Source organism: Pholis gunnellus (genome assembly GCF_910591455.1).
Source record: "Pholis gunnellus genome assembly, chromosome: 7".
Classification (NCBI taxonomy): domain Eukaryota; kingdom Metazoa; phylum Chordata; class Actinopteri; order Perciformes; family Pholidae; genus Pholis; species Pholis gunnellus.
This window is the reverse complement of record NC_136533.1, coordinates 8,228,475-8,249,626: the sequence shown is the minus strand read 5'-3', so window position 1 is coordinate 8,249,626 and position 21,152 is coordinate 8,228,475. Positions and strand designations below refer to the sequence as shown.

Below are 21,152 nucleotides of genomic sequence, written 5' to 3'. Positions count from 1 at the left end.
ACTTGTAACGTTTTGGTTGCCTATAACTGTCTTAGTCAGAGGTCTGTGTTTTTCACTCCTGGTTTCAAAAATGGCATGGTGACTAAGTCCACTTCTTATGTACAGCTAATCTCCTGAAGTAGGATATACTGCAGCTAAATGTGCCCAAATGGGTCCAATCGGACCGAGTTGCACAACATAATTTGTTTCGACATAATTCCAAGTTTATATATCTTAGAGGAAATAAATAAATTGATTGAAATATCATTGGAAATTTCAGATGTGTTCTTTATTTAGAATATCCAAAACTCATTATGAACAGTAACTAAAATTGAAAAAGTAATTAAATTGAGTCATATTAGTGAAGGCCCAGAAAAGACGTGCCTTGTCTTACAGTACTGTACTTGTATTTACCACTAGGAGGCTGACTTGAATGTAGTTTTTGTGGGTTGTGGCCTGATCATGGCATTTGTTTAGCCATCCATGAGAAAATGAGGCCAATGTGAGTGGTAACAATTTCATGTCCTTCTCTGGTCTGATGTACACAGGTACAGTATTTTAGTATATTGTAGCTCTTCTGAGCATCATTTCTGCCTCTAATGTCCCCACTGTGTAATCAGGACACAGTAGGAAGCACTGAATTGCTTCCAATTTCCTCTCACTTCCCTTTGTTTATTGACTCGGGGACCTGACAAGGAGTGAGACTCGAGTGGGTCGAGAGAAAACCGCAGACATCGACTTCTCCTAACCTCTCGCTGGCACTTTCCCTGTGCCGTGAACAACACGGCGGGGAGCCTTGAAGTAGATTGATTACACTTGTGATCACTCTTCTAAGATAATGTCCTTCCTTTTAATCATGCTTTGTGCCGCTGCTCTTTACAAGGATAAGATTATCATCAGCAACTTCATCACTGTCTCATTGTAAATGCCGTCCTAATTGGACAGCTCCGCTTTCCATTGGAGGTTTTGATCTTATTTACCGCTGTTTGTCCTTCAGCTAAAATGGGATCACTTTTGGATGCCTACATTTTGCCGTCTTCTGGTCGATGTGCTGTCTTCTACATCACACAGAGAAGTCAAATGTAATGGCTTCACTTTCTCAGAACTACATTTAAGGATTGTTACCGCTGGAGTGTACATTGTTAGTTATTAGGTGAGTGAATGTAATTACTCCATAAGACTTCTAAAACAGCTCTTTGCTGAATCAAAAAGTTAGCGCTATTTGCAGTATGTTAGCTTGATCCCTGTGGTGTTGAGCTTTGCTGAGTGCTCAGAAGTCAATAATCTTGTGTTTACTCATTGGGCACCAGAGAGGCCTTACAGTATATTCCTGCTACTCCATAAACCTGTAATTTCATCAAAACACACCAGCCATTTACTTGCCAGACATCCCCTCCTGCTTTGCTTTCACTGGAACATTTCCAGTGTTTGAATTAGGATTTGAGGATGAGTTTGGTGCAAAGAAAGCTTGAATGAGAGTTCAGCCCTCGCAGCCTCAGGCTATCATCTGTAATCCCGTCCTTTTGTTGTCCGTGACATTGGCAGCATTGACCAAACCTGCTCGCTGTCGGTCCATGAGGCACTCTTGATTTTACCGGTCCGCTCTATTGTCAAGTCCTTTGTGGTGGTTGACATTTGTGATGGGACACTAATGACTCTATTTGCCTCGGGGGGAAAGTGTTAAAAACAGCAGCCTCAGGCTCAATATACTCGCAATCACACACATTATGTGCAAAACTGAATTGTTTTGTGGAGTGACATCTTGTTTTCTTCCGCAGGAAGGCTAGAATTGGAGACACTATAGTTTAGGTTTGTTTTTTCCTCCATCTTCTCACCTTGCCTCTTCCATCCTTTCTTTCCTTTTTTCCTTGACACCCCGCCTGAACTGGCTCCCAGTTAATGGCTAACAGGCAGATCAGTGGCCAGCCGCAGGGGTTCCTGAATGACCTTTCAAATCCTCCCAGTTTATTATTTACACTGTCAAAGCTCCACGTGCCACCGTCTGACCTCAACTCTCATTTCCAAACCAGCGACCGTGCGACGGCCTCACAGACAAAGAGCCGGTAGCAGAGGGGCGAGACGGGGAAGTCAGACGAGTTGCCTTTGTTGTGATCACGAGTGTGTCTGGCATTATGTAAATAGTGCTTATCCGGTGTTAATTGCCTCTGCTGCTAGGATGAGCATATTAAATGTGAAGGAAACAATTTACCGCTTTCAAAGTCTCCCCAGGCCACCGTGAATAAGACCAGCCCTGCATTTGTAGACATTGCTGGCGCCATCTGTTACCTGTGTCATCTCATCTGCACTCTAAAACTTAATGGGAAATGGCTGATAATTAAAGGATAAATCTGGTTCATTACAACTTGGGTCTTATTTTTTTAGTTTTCACCATTGTCTGTCTCTATAATAAGAACATTGTACGTCAAGTTGATTGCTGAGATCTGGGAATGTGGCGAACAACCAAGGAGAACAGCAAAATGACTACACAAAGTGTTCATTGTAAACATCTATTGTATAAATTATCTATTTCCCTGATCAATAAGGGGTTATAACTGTCATGTCACGTGCAACCATCTTCCGTTTCAAGTCAAAATGAAATAATATGATCGAAGCAGCAGTTATAGTTTGGGAAATGCACCTATTTGCTGTCTTACTGCGAGTTGGACAATAAGATTGATACCACGTACGCTAAATTTGAAGCTGCTGTCAGCACCTGGTTAGCTTAGCTTAGCTAGCCTAACTCTGTCCCAAGATAAGAAAAATCAGCCGACCAGCTAATATTTCTTGGCCGGCTGCAGTGACTTCCTCGAGTTTTGTTGTCACCATGAAGTTGCCAGGCAACTGGGAGAGACACATTTAAAATGAAAGATATGACAGTGGTGTCCATCTTCTCATCGGACTCGCAGACAGATAGCAAATAATCCAATTTCCCAAAATGGCTTATTTACAACCTGTGCTGACTTTCGGTGCCAATGTTTTCATTGCTGATGAAAATGATGGTCACAACTAAAACTAAAAACCAAGTTGTTGCGGAACGTTCCTTTTAAAATCTAGGTCTTCTTCTCGAGGTATTTTTCACAGGAACGACAGAAATGGGGTAAAGACAAAGTGAGGAAAGAGCGGTGGTTGCACTTTTGTATGATTGGTGTGTACTTTGTGTCTTTTTAGTGTAGAAAATACTCTTACTAGTCCCCTTCATTTATCGTACCTCCTTTCTGCCTCACTCCAGCACGTTTAGAGCTTTTCCACGACAGTACCCACTTGATTTTCTTCAGTCAGCATATGGATGGCACCATTACTCCTTACAACATCTTTTCACGCCAGCCAGGCCATTTTGCTGATCTACACAGTACATAGCATCATCCGACTACCCATCTCTCCCCCCCCCCGAAACCAATTACCAGTTATCACCAAGGAGGAGGAGGCTGTTCATCCATTAGTTATTCATCCACCCAAGTGCCGCTTTTACTCTAATTCGATTTTCTCCCTCCATTTTACATTAAAACTCACTCCAAGATGGCAAGATCTTCGAAGTTAAGCACAGAGATTAACTGCACATCTCTAAATCTCTTTAACAAATATACTCTGCATGTACCATTAACCTTGAACAAGCTGATTAACCTAGCACTCAGTGTCCCTCACCAGTCCCAAATCATATTTCGCAGAATTTCATAATCCAGCCAAAATAGGATAGTCCAATTATCTCGCATTCAACTGTAATATGTTAATGATGAAGACGGAACGTCGTATTGATCTAATTTCGTGGGAAAGTGATCCTAAGCAGAACAGGAAGATATCGTGGACATTTTTACACTGAGGATCTGACAAAAAGGGCAAAGCACAATATGAAATCTGATGAAATGTTTACCCAACAGTCCTTCGTGTGCAGCATTGTGAGCACCACTGGATGCTTGTCTTTGCCTTTCTGCCTGTCCTATCTGTGAGCACACTTCAATGTGTGTGTGTGTGTGTGTGTGTGTGTGTGTGTGTGTGTGCGTGTGTGTGTATGTTATGGCCATGCTGTGAGTATCAGATGCTCTGGAGAAGCTGTTGCAGGTTTCGACAGCAGCTTTTAATTAATGCAATAACGGTGACCTACAATCAGTGTTTGGCAAGTTACTTGAGAATGTTGTTGAATTACATTAGTTGGTAATGTGTTACTGCCCACACAACACAAGCAGACAAGGCCAAGTGCAAAGGAGGAAGTGGAGGCAGTGGCAGTAGAGCTTAGAGCTTTCTTCACTGACACTGCTACTCAACACTTTTGACATTGAGTGTTGGGAGAGTTCATCATAAGATCTCATCTCCCTTTGTCCAGTTGTCCTTGCGCTGAGCGATTGCGGAACGAGATTGGATAATAAAAGCGTGTAACAAAAGGCGGACCATGAATTTTAGAGCGGATAGAATGAGCTGATACACTTAGAACGGGTTGCGCAATAAAGGGAGTACTCCACACACGATTGGTGCTCAGAGAAGAAAATTGGCAGAATTCATCAAATGTTCTGCGGGCATAAAACCTCAGCAGCAGCGTGTAGAGCCTTTAATGTGAAAAATAACCCAGGGGGCTGTGTGGAGTGTGTTTTATATGGTTGGAGGGGTTAAAGGAGGCCTGTACATTGGTTCATGTAAAGATGTTGAGGGGTTGTCAGATTTCCCCAGTGGTATTCTCTTTCTCTTTCTCTTTCTCTTTCTCTCTCTGTCACTCTCACTCTCTCTCTCCCTCTCTCTCGTGTCATTGGAGCGTCGCTCAGACAGTAGTAGCGTTGGCTGTCTGGGAGTGATTTATGCCGTCATAAGGGCTGTACTGTAGTGGACCTTAGCCCGTATTTTATTCTGACACTTATTATTGAAATGAGACATTTGGGTGTAAAGAGGAACCCATGCCGTTTTTTTTTCACAGAGAGGTAGTCATGCTCATATGAACACTCAGCCTTCCAGCGATTGGAATTACATCAGGGAGTATTTAATTCCACGTCTCTACTGAATGCCTCCTTTCTCACTCGTGTACAGTTTTTTTTATCTATGAAAATGCAAATTGAGTTTCACCGGCTTAAAGACGGAATTGCAACACATTGATGTTGAGCTACTGTGTAGCGGCTGCTGTTCAGGTGCTTAGAGCTGCAGAAGAGGCAGCAGTGGTCTCAGCTCTATTGTTTTATAGGCTCAGTTGAGAAAATCAACAAACAATAGAGCAGCAAAGTGAGAGCAGTAGGTTCTTTTGCCACTCAGGGTCCCGAAGTCAAGTTCATGTTCCGCATAGACGATGTTACATTAGTGGTAGTTGAAGGATTTCTGAGGCTTGTGTGGACATAAATTACCAGTACAAAAGATGAGCCTCTGCGTACCAAAATATCTGGTTCTTTGATAAAAAGCCAAAGCTGCAGGCCTGTATACATAAACACTTAAGGAGAGAAGTCAGCTATGACTTCCTAGATGCGCTCTGGTGGCCGAAGGGTTTAGGGCATGAACCATGACCTGCAAAATCCTCAGTTCAAGTCCGGCCAGAGACCTTTGTTGCATAGTGTTCCCTATCTCTTCCTTCCCTTATTTGCTGTCACCTCTCTTCTGTTGTCTCACAAATTGAGGCATAAAATGCTCCCCAAAAAAACGTAAGACTTCAAAGGAGCATTTTAGTATGAATCCAATCAGAAATGCAAAATGTTGTGACTTTGTTAATATGGATACCACTCTCATGTCTCTCCGCTAATTATGATGATGTAGCCAACCGCCAAGTAGCTTATTTTAGCAAAAAGACTGGAAGCAGGAGGAAGCCGCTTCCCTGGCTCTGTCCAAAGGTAACAAAATCCCCACAACTTTCAGGGTTTTCATTATCTTAGAGACTCGTGTTGTTCGTGTTAAGAGTCACTAATGATTGAGAGAAACTTTGAAATGGGTCATTCTAGGAGCGGAAAATACTACTGCGCCCTCCAACTTCCCAACTCTATTTGCCTGTGTGAGCAGGCGTATCCACACTATGACTTGTCATGTCTCACCCAGAGTGGGTTGACCTATCCACATTTCATTCTATCATAATTCTATCATCCTTCAGTTCAGTAGCAGTAGTCCCTCTTCTGTCTCCAGAGCACAGCTCTAGTGGCCATGCTCTCCAACTCTGACAGGTTGCTTTCCCCCCCGAAAGATGCGGAGCGAGAACAGCCGTGTAATCGACGGCTGTAAGCGCTACACTCCTGGGGCTGGATGACCTACATGTTACACTTTCTCCATCTGCCTGCATACACTTAACACCCCACAGGCTGCCACTCAAACCAGCAGGTGACGGCACACAGGAGATATAGACTGTGTGTAACGGCGGCTCACTGCATGTACAGATGTTAAGCACAACACCCAAGGTTACACACGCTGGTTAAATAGCCTCCGATGCTCTTTCTGAAAGCCTTGTTTGTGTGGCTGAAGCAGAAAAGGATGACCTTCATTCAGTTCAGCGCTTTTCCAGTTCAACCAGGATACGAGTGAAGACGGACACGTTCTCCTTGTGCACAGCCTAAACTCTATAAAATTAAAAACAACAACATTTCATTAAGATTCAAAGTGCCACATGCACGCCATAAAGCAATGTATGCAGTTAATTCGAAGGCATAAAAAAGCTAATGGACTATTAGAGTCTACTGCCTGGGGCTGCCGTTTCTCCTCGCAGAAGAAGTACATCAATCACTTCTATCAGTAATCCCCTGCAAGCTGCCGGCGGTGTCTGTGCCTCCTGCCATAGAAATGGTCCCTCGGCAAGAAGCCGCATCAGATGTGGCTGAAGTTGACATCTTAACAGATAAACTGGCCCCACTTTACTACCACTGTCACTACATTCTGCCCTCGGTCTTTGGAGATATTGATGGAAGGCAACAGTCGACGAGACAAAGGCACTGACAAAGGAGACGCCTGAGGAGTCCAGCGAAGCTGCTACGCGTTTGTTCCTTCTTGCTTGTCCTCATACCTGGAGGATGCTCGATAAGATGGGACACAGATACGGGAACCTTCAGGATTGTGCTTTGCTGTAGGCGACTACAGGCTCATAGTTGTATCAACAGTGACTTTATGGTGAAGTTTCCCAGTGAGTCTGTTTGTTGCACTCAACAGCTCAGAACAGCTTAAAGTGACGCGTGATATTTACTGAAGCGCAGACTTAATGCGCTCGGCTGCGTCAGAAGTGCACCATTTTTGGATGTCTTTGTCAATACGGGCCGCTGAGAAAATGAAAGAAAAGAAAGAGAGGTTTCATGCATTCGTTTCACTCCACTAAGCTGGTTTACTGCATTTGTTGTGGGAAGGCTGGTGGTCGTCTCAGGGGCTTTGAGTGAAAACACATTTCTCTTCTGGCTACAGCTGCTGCAAAGCCATGTGCAAACAGCCAGCAGATGTGTCTTGGTCCAGCTACTCCATCCCAACGCCCAGTTCTATCCAACTTCACTTTTTCCTGATCATCACCTGGCCCAGTTGTACATCAAATGATCCCTTGTGAATACTCACCATTTTTTTTTTTTGTTCCAGACCAAGAAGATGATTCATGTGGACTCTGTGCATACGGAGCAGTTTTGGCCTTGAAGCACTTGCAGAGCTGCATTGGACTTGATAAACACAACAGCTGCTAAATAATTTGTTGCAAACAGATTTTGTTTACCAGCAAGTGTTTATGAATGAATATGTATTTGCATACTTTGCATGCACACTTGAAGAGGACGGTTTGTGCTGGTGTGACTACATCAAAATATGTGTGATGAAACTTTTAAGAGGCTAAAGCTTGTGCTGAGTGTTAGAGAGTGAATGTGAAAAGAAATGGTATTTAAAATTTGACAAGATTAAAGATACTTGGGGAAATAAGCCAATTGCTAAAATTATTCCCATTGAAATTCTGCTGTGTAGTCACCTTCAGTAACTTTAGGCATGCTAGCTGATGATGCACTTTGCAGAGCTGTCGCAAGACATCTCGAGGACTGTGCTGCGGACAGATCATCACTCTGAGAGTATCTGAGAGTTTCTAGGAAGCTGCAGCCAGGCCGATAGAAACCCTTCCCATCTGTCAGATAGGACGACAGATCCTACACAGCAAACGGAGGCAGTTTGTTTAGCTGGAAAGACATCAGCCAACGGGACACCACAAGGATGGAAAAGTCCCTCATGCAGTAGTTAAGGCTACTTTATATTCTTGTGTTGATTGGGGATTAATTGTTCCATCTGGCTCTTATGAAAACCATTCAAGAGAATAAAAAACCAACACTCCCTCTTCTTTTTCCTGACGTGTTCCCTCTTGTTTCATTATGGTCATGGAGTATGGCTAGCGAGCACTGAGGCTTGGTAGGAGGAGCCTGGACCGGACAGGGTGTACCAGGGGGAGAGCTGGGAAATGTGATCATTTCTTTTCGGGACTGTCATACGCCATAGGCTGCCTCATTTGTCTGCTCCAACTCCTTTGTTTCCACCAGGCTCGCTGTTCTAGGCTTAGCCCGTGGAGCGAGACAAAAGCAGGAAAATAAGACCGAGAGAGAGACAGAGTACTATAGGAACTATATAAGCTAATTATTATATTATAATGTATTCTTATAGTGCTCCATGTTTCTTTAATACAGTACTTAACTCTAATGTACATGCTGCTGTGCTTAATACCTGCTGACTGGGCAAAAAAACTGAATGAAAGCAGGTTTGGAGTCTAAGGGAACGAGGGATGAAGGAGGCTGCGCAACTGCACTTTTCCTCTAAATTTCCCTGCAGTTCCATTGGGGTGGTTGACCCACTTTATCTCCCACTCAGGTGATTAATGCAATATCGCTACAAACAAAGGTCACATCAGGATGCAGGGGAGCACAACAAGAGCTCAGGGATTTGTTTACGGCTACTGTTGGGGCTGAGAAGAACACATTGTTTGTGGTTTTGTAGGACATAACACATTGAGAAGTGAAAGTAAAAAATAGTCAAATGAAACACACACATACATGTTTGAATCAACGAATGACCCATTATTATTACCACCATTGCATCATACATATTGTTTATGTTCTCCGTTAGCAGGTGGAAGTCTGTTAAATTGAAAAAATGAGGGTCAGTTTACTTTCGAGTTGTATAATAACTTCTGTGGAATTTCTGTAGGAAGCCTTCTAATGCTTGAAAAACAAAAAACTGATTGGTGCAGTACCTCTTTAAGTTGGGACACCAGCTGTATAATGCAAAGATCCAGTTGAGTGTGTGTGTGTGTGTGTGTGTGTGTGAGAGAGAGAGAGAGAGAGAGAGAGAGAGAGAGTGAGAGAGAGAGAGAGCCTGACCGACCATGGCAATCGAGACCCATGTATCCATCCATTATCTGTCACTGCTTATCCTATTGAGGGTTGCGGAGGGGCTGGAGCCGATCCAAGCTGACAAAGGGCAAAGGCAGGGTACACCATGGACAGGTCGCCAGCCTTATTTAGGGCTGTCACTCAGAGACAGACAATCATTGACACCTACAGGTGATTTAGAGTCAACAAGTTACCTAACCTGCATGTCTTTCGAGCAATGGAGAGTTGGAGACACATTTTGGTATGTGTTGGGGGTTGGGCATGATCAATAGAGAAGGTAATTATCAATGTTTGCCACAATTATTTTTCTTGGCATTTATTCAGTGTTTAGTCTTTTTAAAACTGGGTGGTTTCATATTTGCTGTTTTTCAAAAAAAAGAAATGTGAGAGTGTTAGAAATGCTTACAGAGATATGAATTCTACAATGAGGGATACCAAATTGGTATGGACATGTTTTCAAGTAGAGCTGAAGCAAAAAGCTGATTGAAATTGATCGATGGAAAAGAAAATGTAACTTTTATAATCAAGTCATTTTTCAATCAAAGAATATTGAAAAGGTGCTTATTGTCTGGTTCCAGCTTCTCAAATTGGAGGATTTGTTACTTTTCTTTGTCTTGTACGGTATAGTAAGCTGAATACTTTTAGTCTTTAGAGTTTTGGTTGGGCAAAATAAGACGCTTGAAGATGTCACCCTGGGGTCATATCAAATTATTGATTCATCAAAAATGAAGTAGATACATGTATGTAGAAAATAATAAAATGCAGCCCTAGTCACAAACCAAAACAGTTGGGAAACACAGACACCGTGCACCGTATAACCACATACTGATCTGTTACTGTAAGACAAAGGAAATCTGTGCAAAGACACAAGAAATAAAACAGACATATTTATTATACAATACAAAGCATCTACGCTGAGCCTGGCTTTCTGCTGTCAGCGTCTGTCTATACTTTAATGCTGCTTGACACACGTCGAGTCATTTTTCAAAATGTACTGTGTCAAATTCAGTGAGATGTGTCATAGCACATGCACAAGTGAAGAGTAAGTGGTGGAAACTCTAGGGTTGAAAATGAACGCTCTGTCTCTCTCTGTAGGAGTTATCCCACGACTTCTCTATCGTTTCATTTAGAGACACCAAATATACAAACTGTTGACTGCTCCTGAATTTAGGCCCAACCTTGCTGTATTTTTCCACGGCTTTTTCTAGTTATCTTTTAAAGTGATTTCAGTTTGCGGTGCCAGCAAAATGCCCCACATTAAAACTGTATATCAATACAATATGTGATTATGCTCTCTACCTTCTTTTTTCTTTTTGCTGTTATCTATATTATAATCTCTGGTTTCAGCGTTTATACTAAAGCACACTCTCTACGGTATTCCACCATCAAGGTTTCTCTTCCAGAGAAATTACTGGTGTTAAATGAAGCAATGATTTTCTTTATATCTGCCAGCTGTAGTGCAAATGGCTTTCATGCCTGCCAGAAAATCCAGTTCCTTTTGTGAAGATGAGGTTGAAGATGGACAGAGTTAACCAGAAGCCATTTGGGCTTTGAACCAACATTCAGATAATGTTGCATCAAACTGTGCTTGTGTGTGTATGTTTTCCAATGTTATATTTATACAGATTTCATGTTGATACTCATTTAAGAAGACATTCAGGAACAAACAAAATTTCCATCTAAATGCATTCACCCCGAAAACAACTGTAGAGCTGCAGAAGCAATATGGCGAAAGAGCCCTGAGCCCACAATGTTGTCTTCATACAGTTTGTTGCATATTCATTCAGAGACTATGGAGGTCCTTTGTTGGGATCTGATACTAAAGTTTCCCAGTAAAGGTTGAGGCTGGCAGAGGCTCGGATGCACAACATTAAATGATCAACACATTCAAATAAACATCCAAATGTCATACTGTATACGAGTACGTGCTAATAAAGAAGGCTGGGGAGGTGGAGGAGATACATTTCTGAAAGCAGGCAGCTGTGTAGTCGCGAGAATGTAGAGTTCCGTGTTTCTGTATGCAGACTGGATGAGCACCAAATGTTTATACAGACTAACAGACATGGATGTATGTGGGGGTGTATGCCCGAGGCTCCGTTCTATCGAATTTTGACATCCATTTCTCAGACCTGCATCTTTTACTTGGTGTAAAAAGCAGGAATATAAGTAATATGAGCTCCAGCTAGTCTTCCCGCTTGGATTTTTCATTGGCTTTTAGTTTAATGTCACTCAGCCAGAAAACTCTGGTTCTTTGGCTGTGCAGACTGAGATTAGCTGAACCAATGATCACAACAATGGCTCTGTTTTCATAAAATGTTTCTATAGCAACAGTCAATAAAAAAAGCACACAAAGTTTTAATATCACAGACAAAATACACATGTATATATATATATATATATATATATATATGTGTATAATATGTCCTTGTCCTCTAAAGGTGAACGGTAAGGAGTTGTCCAAGTCCAGCCATGAGGAGACTGTGGAGGCCTTTCACGCTGCCAAGGACTCCGTCGTGGTGCAGGTCATCAGGCGGACCCCTAGCGGCCGCCCCCATGGCCCCCCTCAGGAAATCCATGTGGTGGATGTGTGCACTCAGACCGACATCACCTTTGAACACATCATGGCGCTGGCAAAGCTCCGGCCTTCGACCCCTCCTGTGCCTGACGTCTGTCCCTTCCTGCTCTCTGACAGGTACGTACAATGTCAACCGGGGCTTCTCAACTTTTGTAACTTAAGGCGTCCCGAAAAGTCTGAGGTCCACCGTCCTAAATAAATGAGGGGAAAAACAAAGTGTCATTACAAAAAAAAAGAAGAAAAAAAATAAAGTGCGCTGTTAATTTCTGTCATGCCACTGTCAGCTGTAATGACCAAAATAAATTACCCTCACCCATCACTGCCTTCCATTATGAATCCATATTTAATGTATTCAGTCATATTTCCTCACAACAGGCTTTGGAGCTTTTACTGGCGCAGTGTTTTCTCCATTTTGTGGCACTGCATCCAAGGGAACATTAGCGAGCTAACAGCGGCAAAACTCTTTAGTACCTGATGATGTTGCAAATTAGCGATATATCGGTGATATCCAAACGCAACTGGTCATAGAAATGATGATGTTTAGTTTAACATATTTTATTTATGTGAATTCTTCAGCACGTTTAGATACAAAAATAACTAGCTTTGTGTTTTGCCGACTAGAGAGCGCTCCGAGGCTCACCCATGAGTAGTCAAATACATGTGAATCATGATTGTGATTCAAAACAGGAGTTTGAAGGATATCAGTGATTTGATATAACTCAGTTTATTCTTATTTAATTCAATACAATTACAAATTATTTCTGTTCAATGCCTCAAGAGTTTGTTGTTGTGTCCTTGCTCTGACTTTGGCTGTGAGTTGAGGTAATTAAGGGGGGGGGGGGGGGTAGTGAGACACGTTGAGCTGTGAAGCAGAAATATCAGCGTTTGCAGGATTAGCATTACAAGTATGCAAGAAGTCTGTAAAATATTAATGAATTATCTAACCATCTGTATGTATACTCAATGTCCTTCAAGTCTTCTCACCAATAGGACACACTAAATAAAAAAATAAGAGAAATAAAGGACGGGGCTAATTGTTCCCAATTAAACATTAACACAGAATGTGTGTAGTGTGCGGGCCTTGTTGATGTTTAGCATTTATTTAAATGTATCACTAAGTATGATAAAGTTGAGAATATCATAAGCAATTCAAGTCCACTAAAATGTTGTCATTTATGACAGCCTGAAGTGACTTTAATATTCAGTTTGACTTTTATAATCTGGTTTCCCCAGTCACTATATATCACTTCTATAAAAAATTAATTTTTTGAGATGATTATCATGCAAAGAAACATAACTCAGCTGTAAAATTAATTATGTTTGTTGAGCGTATACGTCTATAAATATAGAAGAGATGAAAGGACACACTTGGGTTACTTTGTGTGCAAAGTGACTCAAAACAACGGTGTGTGTGTGGTATCACTCGGAAGTCTAATCACATCTCATCTGGATGCTGGGAAGTACAATACCTCAAAGACATGTTTTTATTGTTTATGTGGGAGGAAGGCATAAAAATATGCACAAAAATGATCTTGAGAGTTTTAAGTATCAGCTAGAGGTTTTCCTGGAGAACAACAAAAGGAACAGGGTTCATTATTTCCTCTTCTGGCATTTTAGTTTATATTCTCTTCATCTCAAAGGAGGAGTAAACTGAGAACACGAAAAGTTTAGCATAAAGGAATATCTGGGTTTCACCTCTTGGGAATGAAAAACTGAGACCAATGGCAATGCAGGAGCTTCAGAGCACAGAACAGGGAAGTCGCGATGGTCTCGACAATCATAAACATCTTGTATTCTTTAAGTATCTGTTGCCATTTGTTATTGTAGACTTGCTTTGATTATCGCTTGCCTAGACGATCATTATAAAAAGCATAAAAAACGTGTTATTGTCAGTGTTACACGCTAAATTTGAAGTACTGTATACTTGACCTGATCAAAATCATCGCCACACCTATATATCTCACACAATATCACCATACAATCCCCCACGGGGCCTTCTTGCCATAATTGGAGCTGCTTGGCGTATCCATTTTGACTCATTGAGGGTTTACAAGGTGATTAAAGCAAATGGGCTAATAAAAAGCTAGGCAACACGTGCATCGTGTGCTCGCAGGCTTGCAGGCTACTCGCAGCCCCAAGCCGAGCCCAAATGTAATCAATGTGTCCCATAAAACTCACATTTTCTTCTCCTCATCTGAGATCAGGTGCACAATCCAATATACAGCAGATTTTATTGATGTAACAAATGTTTTGTCACTCCTATTTTTGAGGCTAGATTGTAAATTTGTAATTATATTCTTTGCACCTTCTGCCAAATGTTATATGTGTAATATCGAAGCATCACGGTATAAAGCAATCTGACGTTTACCAGTCTGGTTTTGTGACTGGAAGATTGTTTGAGACAGCTTTACAGTGCTGGGTAATCTGAGAGTCAGACAGCCCCTGAACACATCACTCAACGTGTTCAACAGAGTCTCTTTCTGAAGTTTTTTTTTGTCCACCGTGATTATCTTGTGTGGCACTGAAGCTGCTCATCGTGTTAGGCCCTCACAATGCTGTCTTGTTCAGTGACTCAGGGAAGCATAATAGAATTACATTGTACAATGTGGGGGGTTTTGTCTGTCAAGAGTAGGAAGCAAATTATGTGGATATGCTGTTATTAACAAGGGGCTGTGTTTTTATCACACACACACTCCATGGGCACTGAAAGCCCTTGACAAATCCTTTATTCGTCCAATTCCAGCAAAGACAAAGGCGAAGGGAATCCTGTCACTTAGAGGTATTGAATGCATTTGAAAGTAACGCCCAACTCACCTCCTCTTTCTGCCTCACTCCCCGTCTGTCTTTCCCTCTTTTTCTTCCTCTGCCTGTCTCTTCCCCCCCCCCCGACAGCTGTCATTCTCTTCATACAATGGACCAGGATTACTATGAAGGGACGGGCTACCTCTCCCCTGCTCCAGCTGACGGAGAGAGGACAGAGGAGTTTGAGTATGAGGTAGGAATCACACTTGAAACCACTGATTACTAAAAACCTCAGACTCATTGGCATGGCTAATATTATCGGTTCATTTCATCTATTGGTACATACGTTGGCAGATAAGTAGCAAAACGTTGCAGTACCGAAATACCAAAGATGGCAAGAGAAATAGTGTTGCCATTATATAGTTTGTACACCAGAAAGCACGGAGAAGTTCATATTTCGACTGTATCATCAATGAAAACACCTACTGCTCTGTAGTGGCTTAATGGTTCTGGGTTAAGGTTACAAAATGAGTAGTGGCCAATGATATTGTAATTGTTATGGATATTGGACTCAAAAGTCCAGTATCAGTAGGGCTTTACTGCTAACAAACAAGTTCAGTGATAAACTGCTGAAATTTAGCACCGAGTTGCACCCTTGTGTACAAAAGCAAACACACATATGACTTCCCCAGCACATGGACACACACACTCCCTTAACACTCCATAGTTAATGATGCTTAGCAATTGGTGGAAGGTCCCAAACACTAATTGACTCCACAGGCAGATCCCAGGGGGACAGTAGTGGCAGATGATGAGGCACATTGCAGGCAGCTTGAAAAAGCCTCTGCTTCCATTGGAAATGATGAGACGCCTCCATGTTTTAGCTTTTTGTCTACAAGTCAAACGGAGAAAGTTGAAAACCTTCAAACGGCGACGTTGTTACCTGAGGCTCACTAATTGTTTTCGCAACTCTGGAAGGAAACATCTAGTAACTGTGACTGTGAGCTTGATCAGATCCAATTAAAGTGAAGTGTGTGTGTGTGTGTGTATGGTAGGTGCTAGCAAGAAAAGACAAATATAGAAACACATTTCTTTGCCTCTCTATCCTTACCGGGAGTGTAAGTAACAGGAGCAGTTGGGTAGGTGATGGTTTGAAGGCTGTTGATCTCTGACACATACAGATAGATACTGATGAACAGATTGAAGTGTGACGGGAAGAGATAAACAGACTTAGTCTCCGCTCTCTACTTGGTCCAACATCCTTTATTTCCGTGTCATTGAGGTGCAAGCATATCGCCAGCGAGGGCCCCGACTGGTCTGATGTATGATGATTGCTCACCCCTCCCTCATCATATTTGCTTCATTTGAATTTGTTCTGAATGCTTCCACCCACTGAGCCTAAGCTGTTTCTTCACATCCTAAAGAGATTTGTGCACCCGCTTGAATCCCAGTGTCAAATCGGAACAAATATAATATATTAAAGCCTCTCTTTATGCCTCATCGCTATTAACAAATCCTATTATTTTGTGTACGCTTTGTGGCCTGCACCATTCTTTTATTTCATGCTCTGTGAGTTAGATATCAAGCTAATGCGGCCCTACTTACTGTATGTCAACTGAAAACGCTGCGAGGGGGATGTAGGCGAAAGCCGAAAAGCCACTCTCAGAGTCGGCCTGATCCCTCACTCCCCGCTGAAGGAGACGAAAGAGAATAAAGGAAAGACATTTCTTTAAATTACCTTTTGTTTGAGATGAAAACGCACAGCAGGTGAGAGCAGTTTGCCACCACATCACAGAGAAACCATCTAAATCTAGATCACCTTTCTAAAACACCAGGACGTCGATGTTTCTGTTTAGGGTAATCAACATGTGAGAGTCGTAGTTGATGAGGTGGAGATATGCCAGATGCCACCGCAGAATAACACATTCATGCTGTATATTTTTAAGGCTCGTGATAACTCTTATTTTTCCTGTACTTAATAGATTAACGGCCACAGGATATACACCACGGCTGTTTTCTGCTAAACCGGTTTGATAGATCCTCTGGATGCCACCTGCAGAACAGCAAAACGCAGTCAGACAAACTTAGCAACCAGCTGATGAACAGTGGAGCATTTAGCAGTTAAAGAGGCAGATATGTTGCTGTTTACAGCTTGTTGTGCTGTCCCTACTTGGCGAAAAAGTGAATGCAGGTTTATGGAGCAGGGTTACTTGTGGTGCTCTACGGCTAGTGATTAAAATGTAACTGGAGTACAAGATTAGAGAAACTCAGTTAGTGCAGCTAGACTCGTGCACTCATACAGTAACATAAATGAGTTAACTAGGTTTTTACAAGAGCACATGTTCATGAAAGACTGCAGACAGGGAGAGATTCGCTGTCCTTTCTATGTAGCTAGATGAAAGGAAGCACCACATTTGCATCCAAAGTAATTAAATCCAACCAACTCCGAGGCTAACTGAAATGACAATAGACATATCTGTAAAGGCACATTTCCACAGTTGAACATTTGACTACCTGTGAAAGTCAGACGTTTTCAATTTAAGTCTGTGGCTACAGAATCGTATACACGGTGAGTAAGGCTGCATAGATTTAAAATATGTTCAGGTGTAGTGGGTCAAGAAATCTCATTAGGGACTGGTTTTACATTGAACATGTTACCACCGTTCATGTAAATCATTCTCCAATTTCCCACCATATGCTGATTTTTTTATTTTTTTCCCCCCAGCAGCCTTTAATTCTGTACTGTATATGTTCAATAGGGACTGACAGTCGTATTCCACCATAACATTTTCCAAGAGCATCTCCCTACCGCACTGTGTCTCCCTCTATCTCAAAAACCTCTTTAAAATAAGTCCTACTTCACTTATCAAGCCAGGCGAGGAGGATTTGAGTGGAATTATAAAGTACATTGCATCTCAGATAATTCAATTGTTCATTCTGTAGGAAAGGCAATGGAGAATTTCTCTGCCACCCCAAAAACCGAACAAACCATAACCTCGCTGTCCTTTCTGATGGTTTGCTTATTTGGATTCATAAAAAAAAAAACACAGTCCATGTCTGAATTTCACACAGAAACATCATACATTTTCTACAAACCCTTGATGTGAATGCGGCCACAACACCACGTTAGTAACCATTCCTTTGATTAGTTTCGGTGAGTTCTGAAGAAGCAAAGTACTCCGAGCTCAGAGATAGTCTCCCCTCTTTTCCTGCCAGTGGTAGCCATCCATGCATTTGTGACTGCTTTTTCAATTACTGGTAATCAAAGGCGGGATTATTATGACAGCATCCAATGTGCTTTGATGGTGGGCGGCAATCTTCCCCTAATCACGCCATCGCAGTCCTTAATTTACTGTCAGCCCTCGTCCCCGTGCCATGCTGCAATCACCTGCCTGAGAGGCAGAGAGCTTTCCTGGAAAATTGAGGGAAATAAATCAAAAGGCAAGAGGAGAGATGGAGATTGGTGAATGCACTGTTGATGGATCAGGAGACAACCTCCTTTTACTGAGGCATCCGAGTGTGAGTGGGTGTTTTTTTTTACACGATATTGTCTTTAAAACAAGAAAGCAAAGGAACATCTGGTAAAGAAAAAGGGTGAAATAAGTGTGCTGCACATAGTTAAACAAACACACAGGGTTGATGTTTCATCCAACATGCAGTAATTGTAGCAATCTATCTTCTCTGATCATTTAGCCACAGGTCTACTGCACTATATCTAGCCATTAATTAGTCAGAAGTAACTTTAGGCATGTTCCACAGAGCCACATAGAGATGATGTACTACCTGCTTGCACCTCTGCTATGCCTCCATCTCAGCAATTAATTTGTGTGGTTTATTTTTAGACAGATGTCTCCAAGACATTGCTAGGGATTTCAATATTTCTCACGGTTATCTGACAACTTCTCACATCATATTAGCATGCAAGATGTGCGCTGTCTCTGTAGCTCCCATTACTTCCATGACTGCTTCGTTGCATCAGATGTGCCGCTTTAATATCTCTACCAACAAAAATGGTGGTAGCTCATTAGTAATATTTTCAAAGTAGCTACAATCAGTGGTTTCTTTTAAGCTCACTTTGTTCAAGTAGTCGGCACCAAAACTTCTTACCCTTTTCACATTGTATCCTTACTCAGCAGCCGGGATTTGAAGTTGTCGTCATCGCTTCTGAGACAGTCAATTAAAGATCTGAGCTTCCCCGTCAGGTGTAGGCTGTCGGGAAAGATAAAACGACAAAGCTCAGATGATGTCGTTTTACTTCAGCTCTTTTTCACTGTGTCTGTGCGAATATGTGTGCTCTGCTGAACACACTTGTGTGTAGGCATGGGGATTGCGTAGGGATGGAGGAACTACTTTTTTTTGTGTGTATGAGTGAGTATGGAAGTGTGTGTGTAGCCCAGCCACAGCAGCTCCCTGGTCCAAAAACACCTCAACAGTCTGTCGACGTGTGAGAAAAGCAGAGGCAGAGAAGTGTAGAATGAAAGTAGTGACAGGGGAGAAGGAGGAAACGGGAATTGAGCCTAAAGATGTTTGTGTGTGTGTGAGAAAGGAAGTGGGGGGTTATAAACAGCTTTGGAGGGGTAGCCAGAGGCAGCAGGTGGCGACTCTCTGGCAGCGCTATTGGCCTTTTCTCCATCTTCCCCTCATCTATCCCTGGTCAAACTTCACCGCCCTCCTTGTCCCATTCCCAAAGCCACATCTGACACGTGTAACCAGCCAACCCACACTTGTCACAGAGGAAATTAATCTCTCTGTTTCCATGTGAGGCCCCTCCGAGCTCCACCAGAACCATCACAGCCGCCTCCGTCCTCCTCTCCGCTCAACCACCTCGCTCCTGCTGCTGAGCGTTGGTGTGTTTCTGCTCTAATGAAGACTTTGGGAGGCGAGGCCATTTCACACTTGATTCCCTCCAACACCCTTGATATGTTTCAGCATTTAGAGATGGGGCACAGGCTTGTGGCGCTTGGTGTTTGGCTGCACCGCTGTTGTGGGAAACCCAGAGTGAAAAGTGGTTTGTGTACATTAACTGTCTTGCAAGCTTGGGGAAAATTGGAACTTGTGTTTGGTTCCATCTTCAGAACATACTTTAGATATTAGATGAGCGGGGGCTGTGCCACTCACTCAAGTTCCAGCAATCTCACTTTCTGTTATGAACTTAAATGAAGAATTCATGTTGACGCTAGGGTACTTTGCTGTGTTCCAAGAGGCTCGTGGGAAATTTTACGACCACTGATTTGTAAGTCAATAGTTTGTTGATTTCTACCCGAGGGAAGATGAGGAATACTTTAGCGCTGCAGCAAATATGTATATTCCGTAGCATTAGCATAATTATAGTTTATTTATAGTCTAATATTCGAACACTTGGCAAAGGCTTGAAAGAAAAAACACTTGAGGTCCTCTGGCATTTATCAAAGCCCCTACCGATCAAACTCTGAGCTGAGAATGTCTTTCATGATCAAACACTTTCAGACTGAAAAAACTCAGACGGGAGTAGGCAATCCAGACTCAATAAGCATCTTAAAAACAAGTCCGATTTTGTGCTGAAACTTGAAGAACATTGTTATTTGATCTTCAGTGGAGCAGAAACGTAGTCTTTGTGTAGCCATTGTTGCGCATCACGATTCATGATCCGTGTATAGAATATATTTCAAGTGTCCGATCAGTTTCTGCTTCTTCATTAAAGGTTACAGACGTCCTCTATGTTAGCAAAACAATATCATAAAATGGAAATTGAAAAACTGGACAAACCCCATCTCCTAAGGAAGATTGTGTGATGTGATAAAAAACTCCTGAACAGCTGCTAAATGGACCTTGTGGTTGCCTTTGCTTCAGGGTCAGTCGGTGCACCTCTAGTTCAGACTGCCATGAAATTTGGCAAAGACATTCATGCCCCCTTCAACTGATGACATCCCCATCAGCTTCAGGTATACTTTGTTTAGTGCTAGCTAGTACATTTTAGCATGCTGGCGTGCTAAAATAAGATGTTGAACAGAGTCAACCTTATACCTGGTAAACATTAGCATGTTAGCATCCCCATATTTAGCATCAGACAATATAATTTAGCCCACAGCACTGCAGTGCCTGGCATTCAAGTCTGTAGACTCGTAGTTTTGTTAGTCTTGTTGTTACATGTCCTGTGTTTTCCCTCTTATCTACATAGGAAGTGGAATTGTGTCGACTCAACAGCCAAGAGAAGTTGGGACTAACTCTGTGCTACAGAACGGATGAAGAGGAGGATGTAGCCATCTATGTCAGTGAGGTGAGCAGATAACGTCCCCTTCGAGATTGTAGACTCGAATGACTTGTATCTCCAACTTTTTTAACTTAAAGTTTTTCATTTGAGAACTCTCTAAAACACAGAATCGTGTTCCCTGCTCTGCTTTGCTCCTGGAGATACTGTGAAAAAAGCTGCAGCATAAATGTATCCATCTCCTGATAGCTTTTGTTGTTGCCAACCACCACAGCTAGGACTGCCAGCTGAATGAAATGAAATGAAATGTGAATTCTCTTGGGGCCAAAGGTATATGCATATTCTACAGACTTCTTCAGATTTCAGTTCTTTGAAGTCTCACATTTAC

At 42.2% G+C, this 21,152-nt stretch overlaps 1 protein-coding gene across 1 annotated transcript in view; it reads left to right on the top strand.

Moving 5' to 3' along the window:
• The window catches only part of LOC306699195 (PDZ domain-containing RING finger protein 4), a gene marked incomplete at both ends in the record, with an annotated part of 45,586 nt that overhangs the window by 17,279 nt on the left and 7,155 nt on the right, over positions 1-21,152 (top strand). Inside the window, 3 exons of the mRNA XM_079163726.1 lie at positions 11,699-11,952; positions 14,728-14,830; positions 20,735-20,833. Of these exons, the coding sequence (XP_079019852.1) occupies positions 11,699-11,952; positions 14,728-14,830; positions 20,735-20,833 (456 nt within the window). The remainder of the gene's footprint in view (positions 1-11,698; positions 11,953-14,727; positions 14,831-20,734; positions 20,834-21,152) is intronic.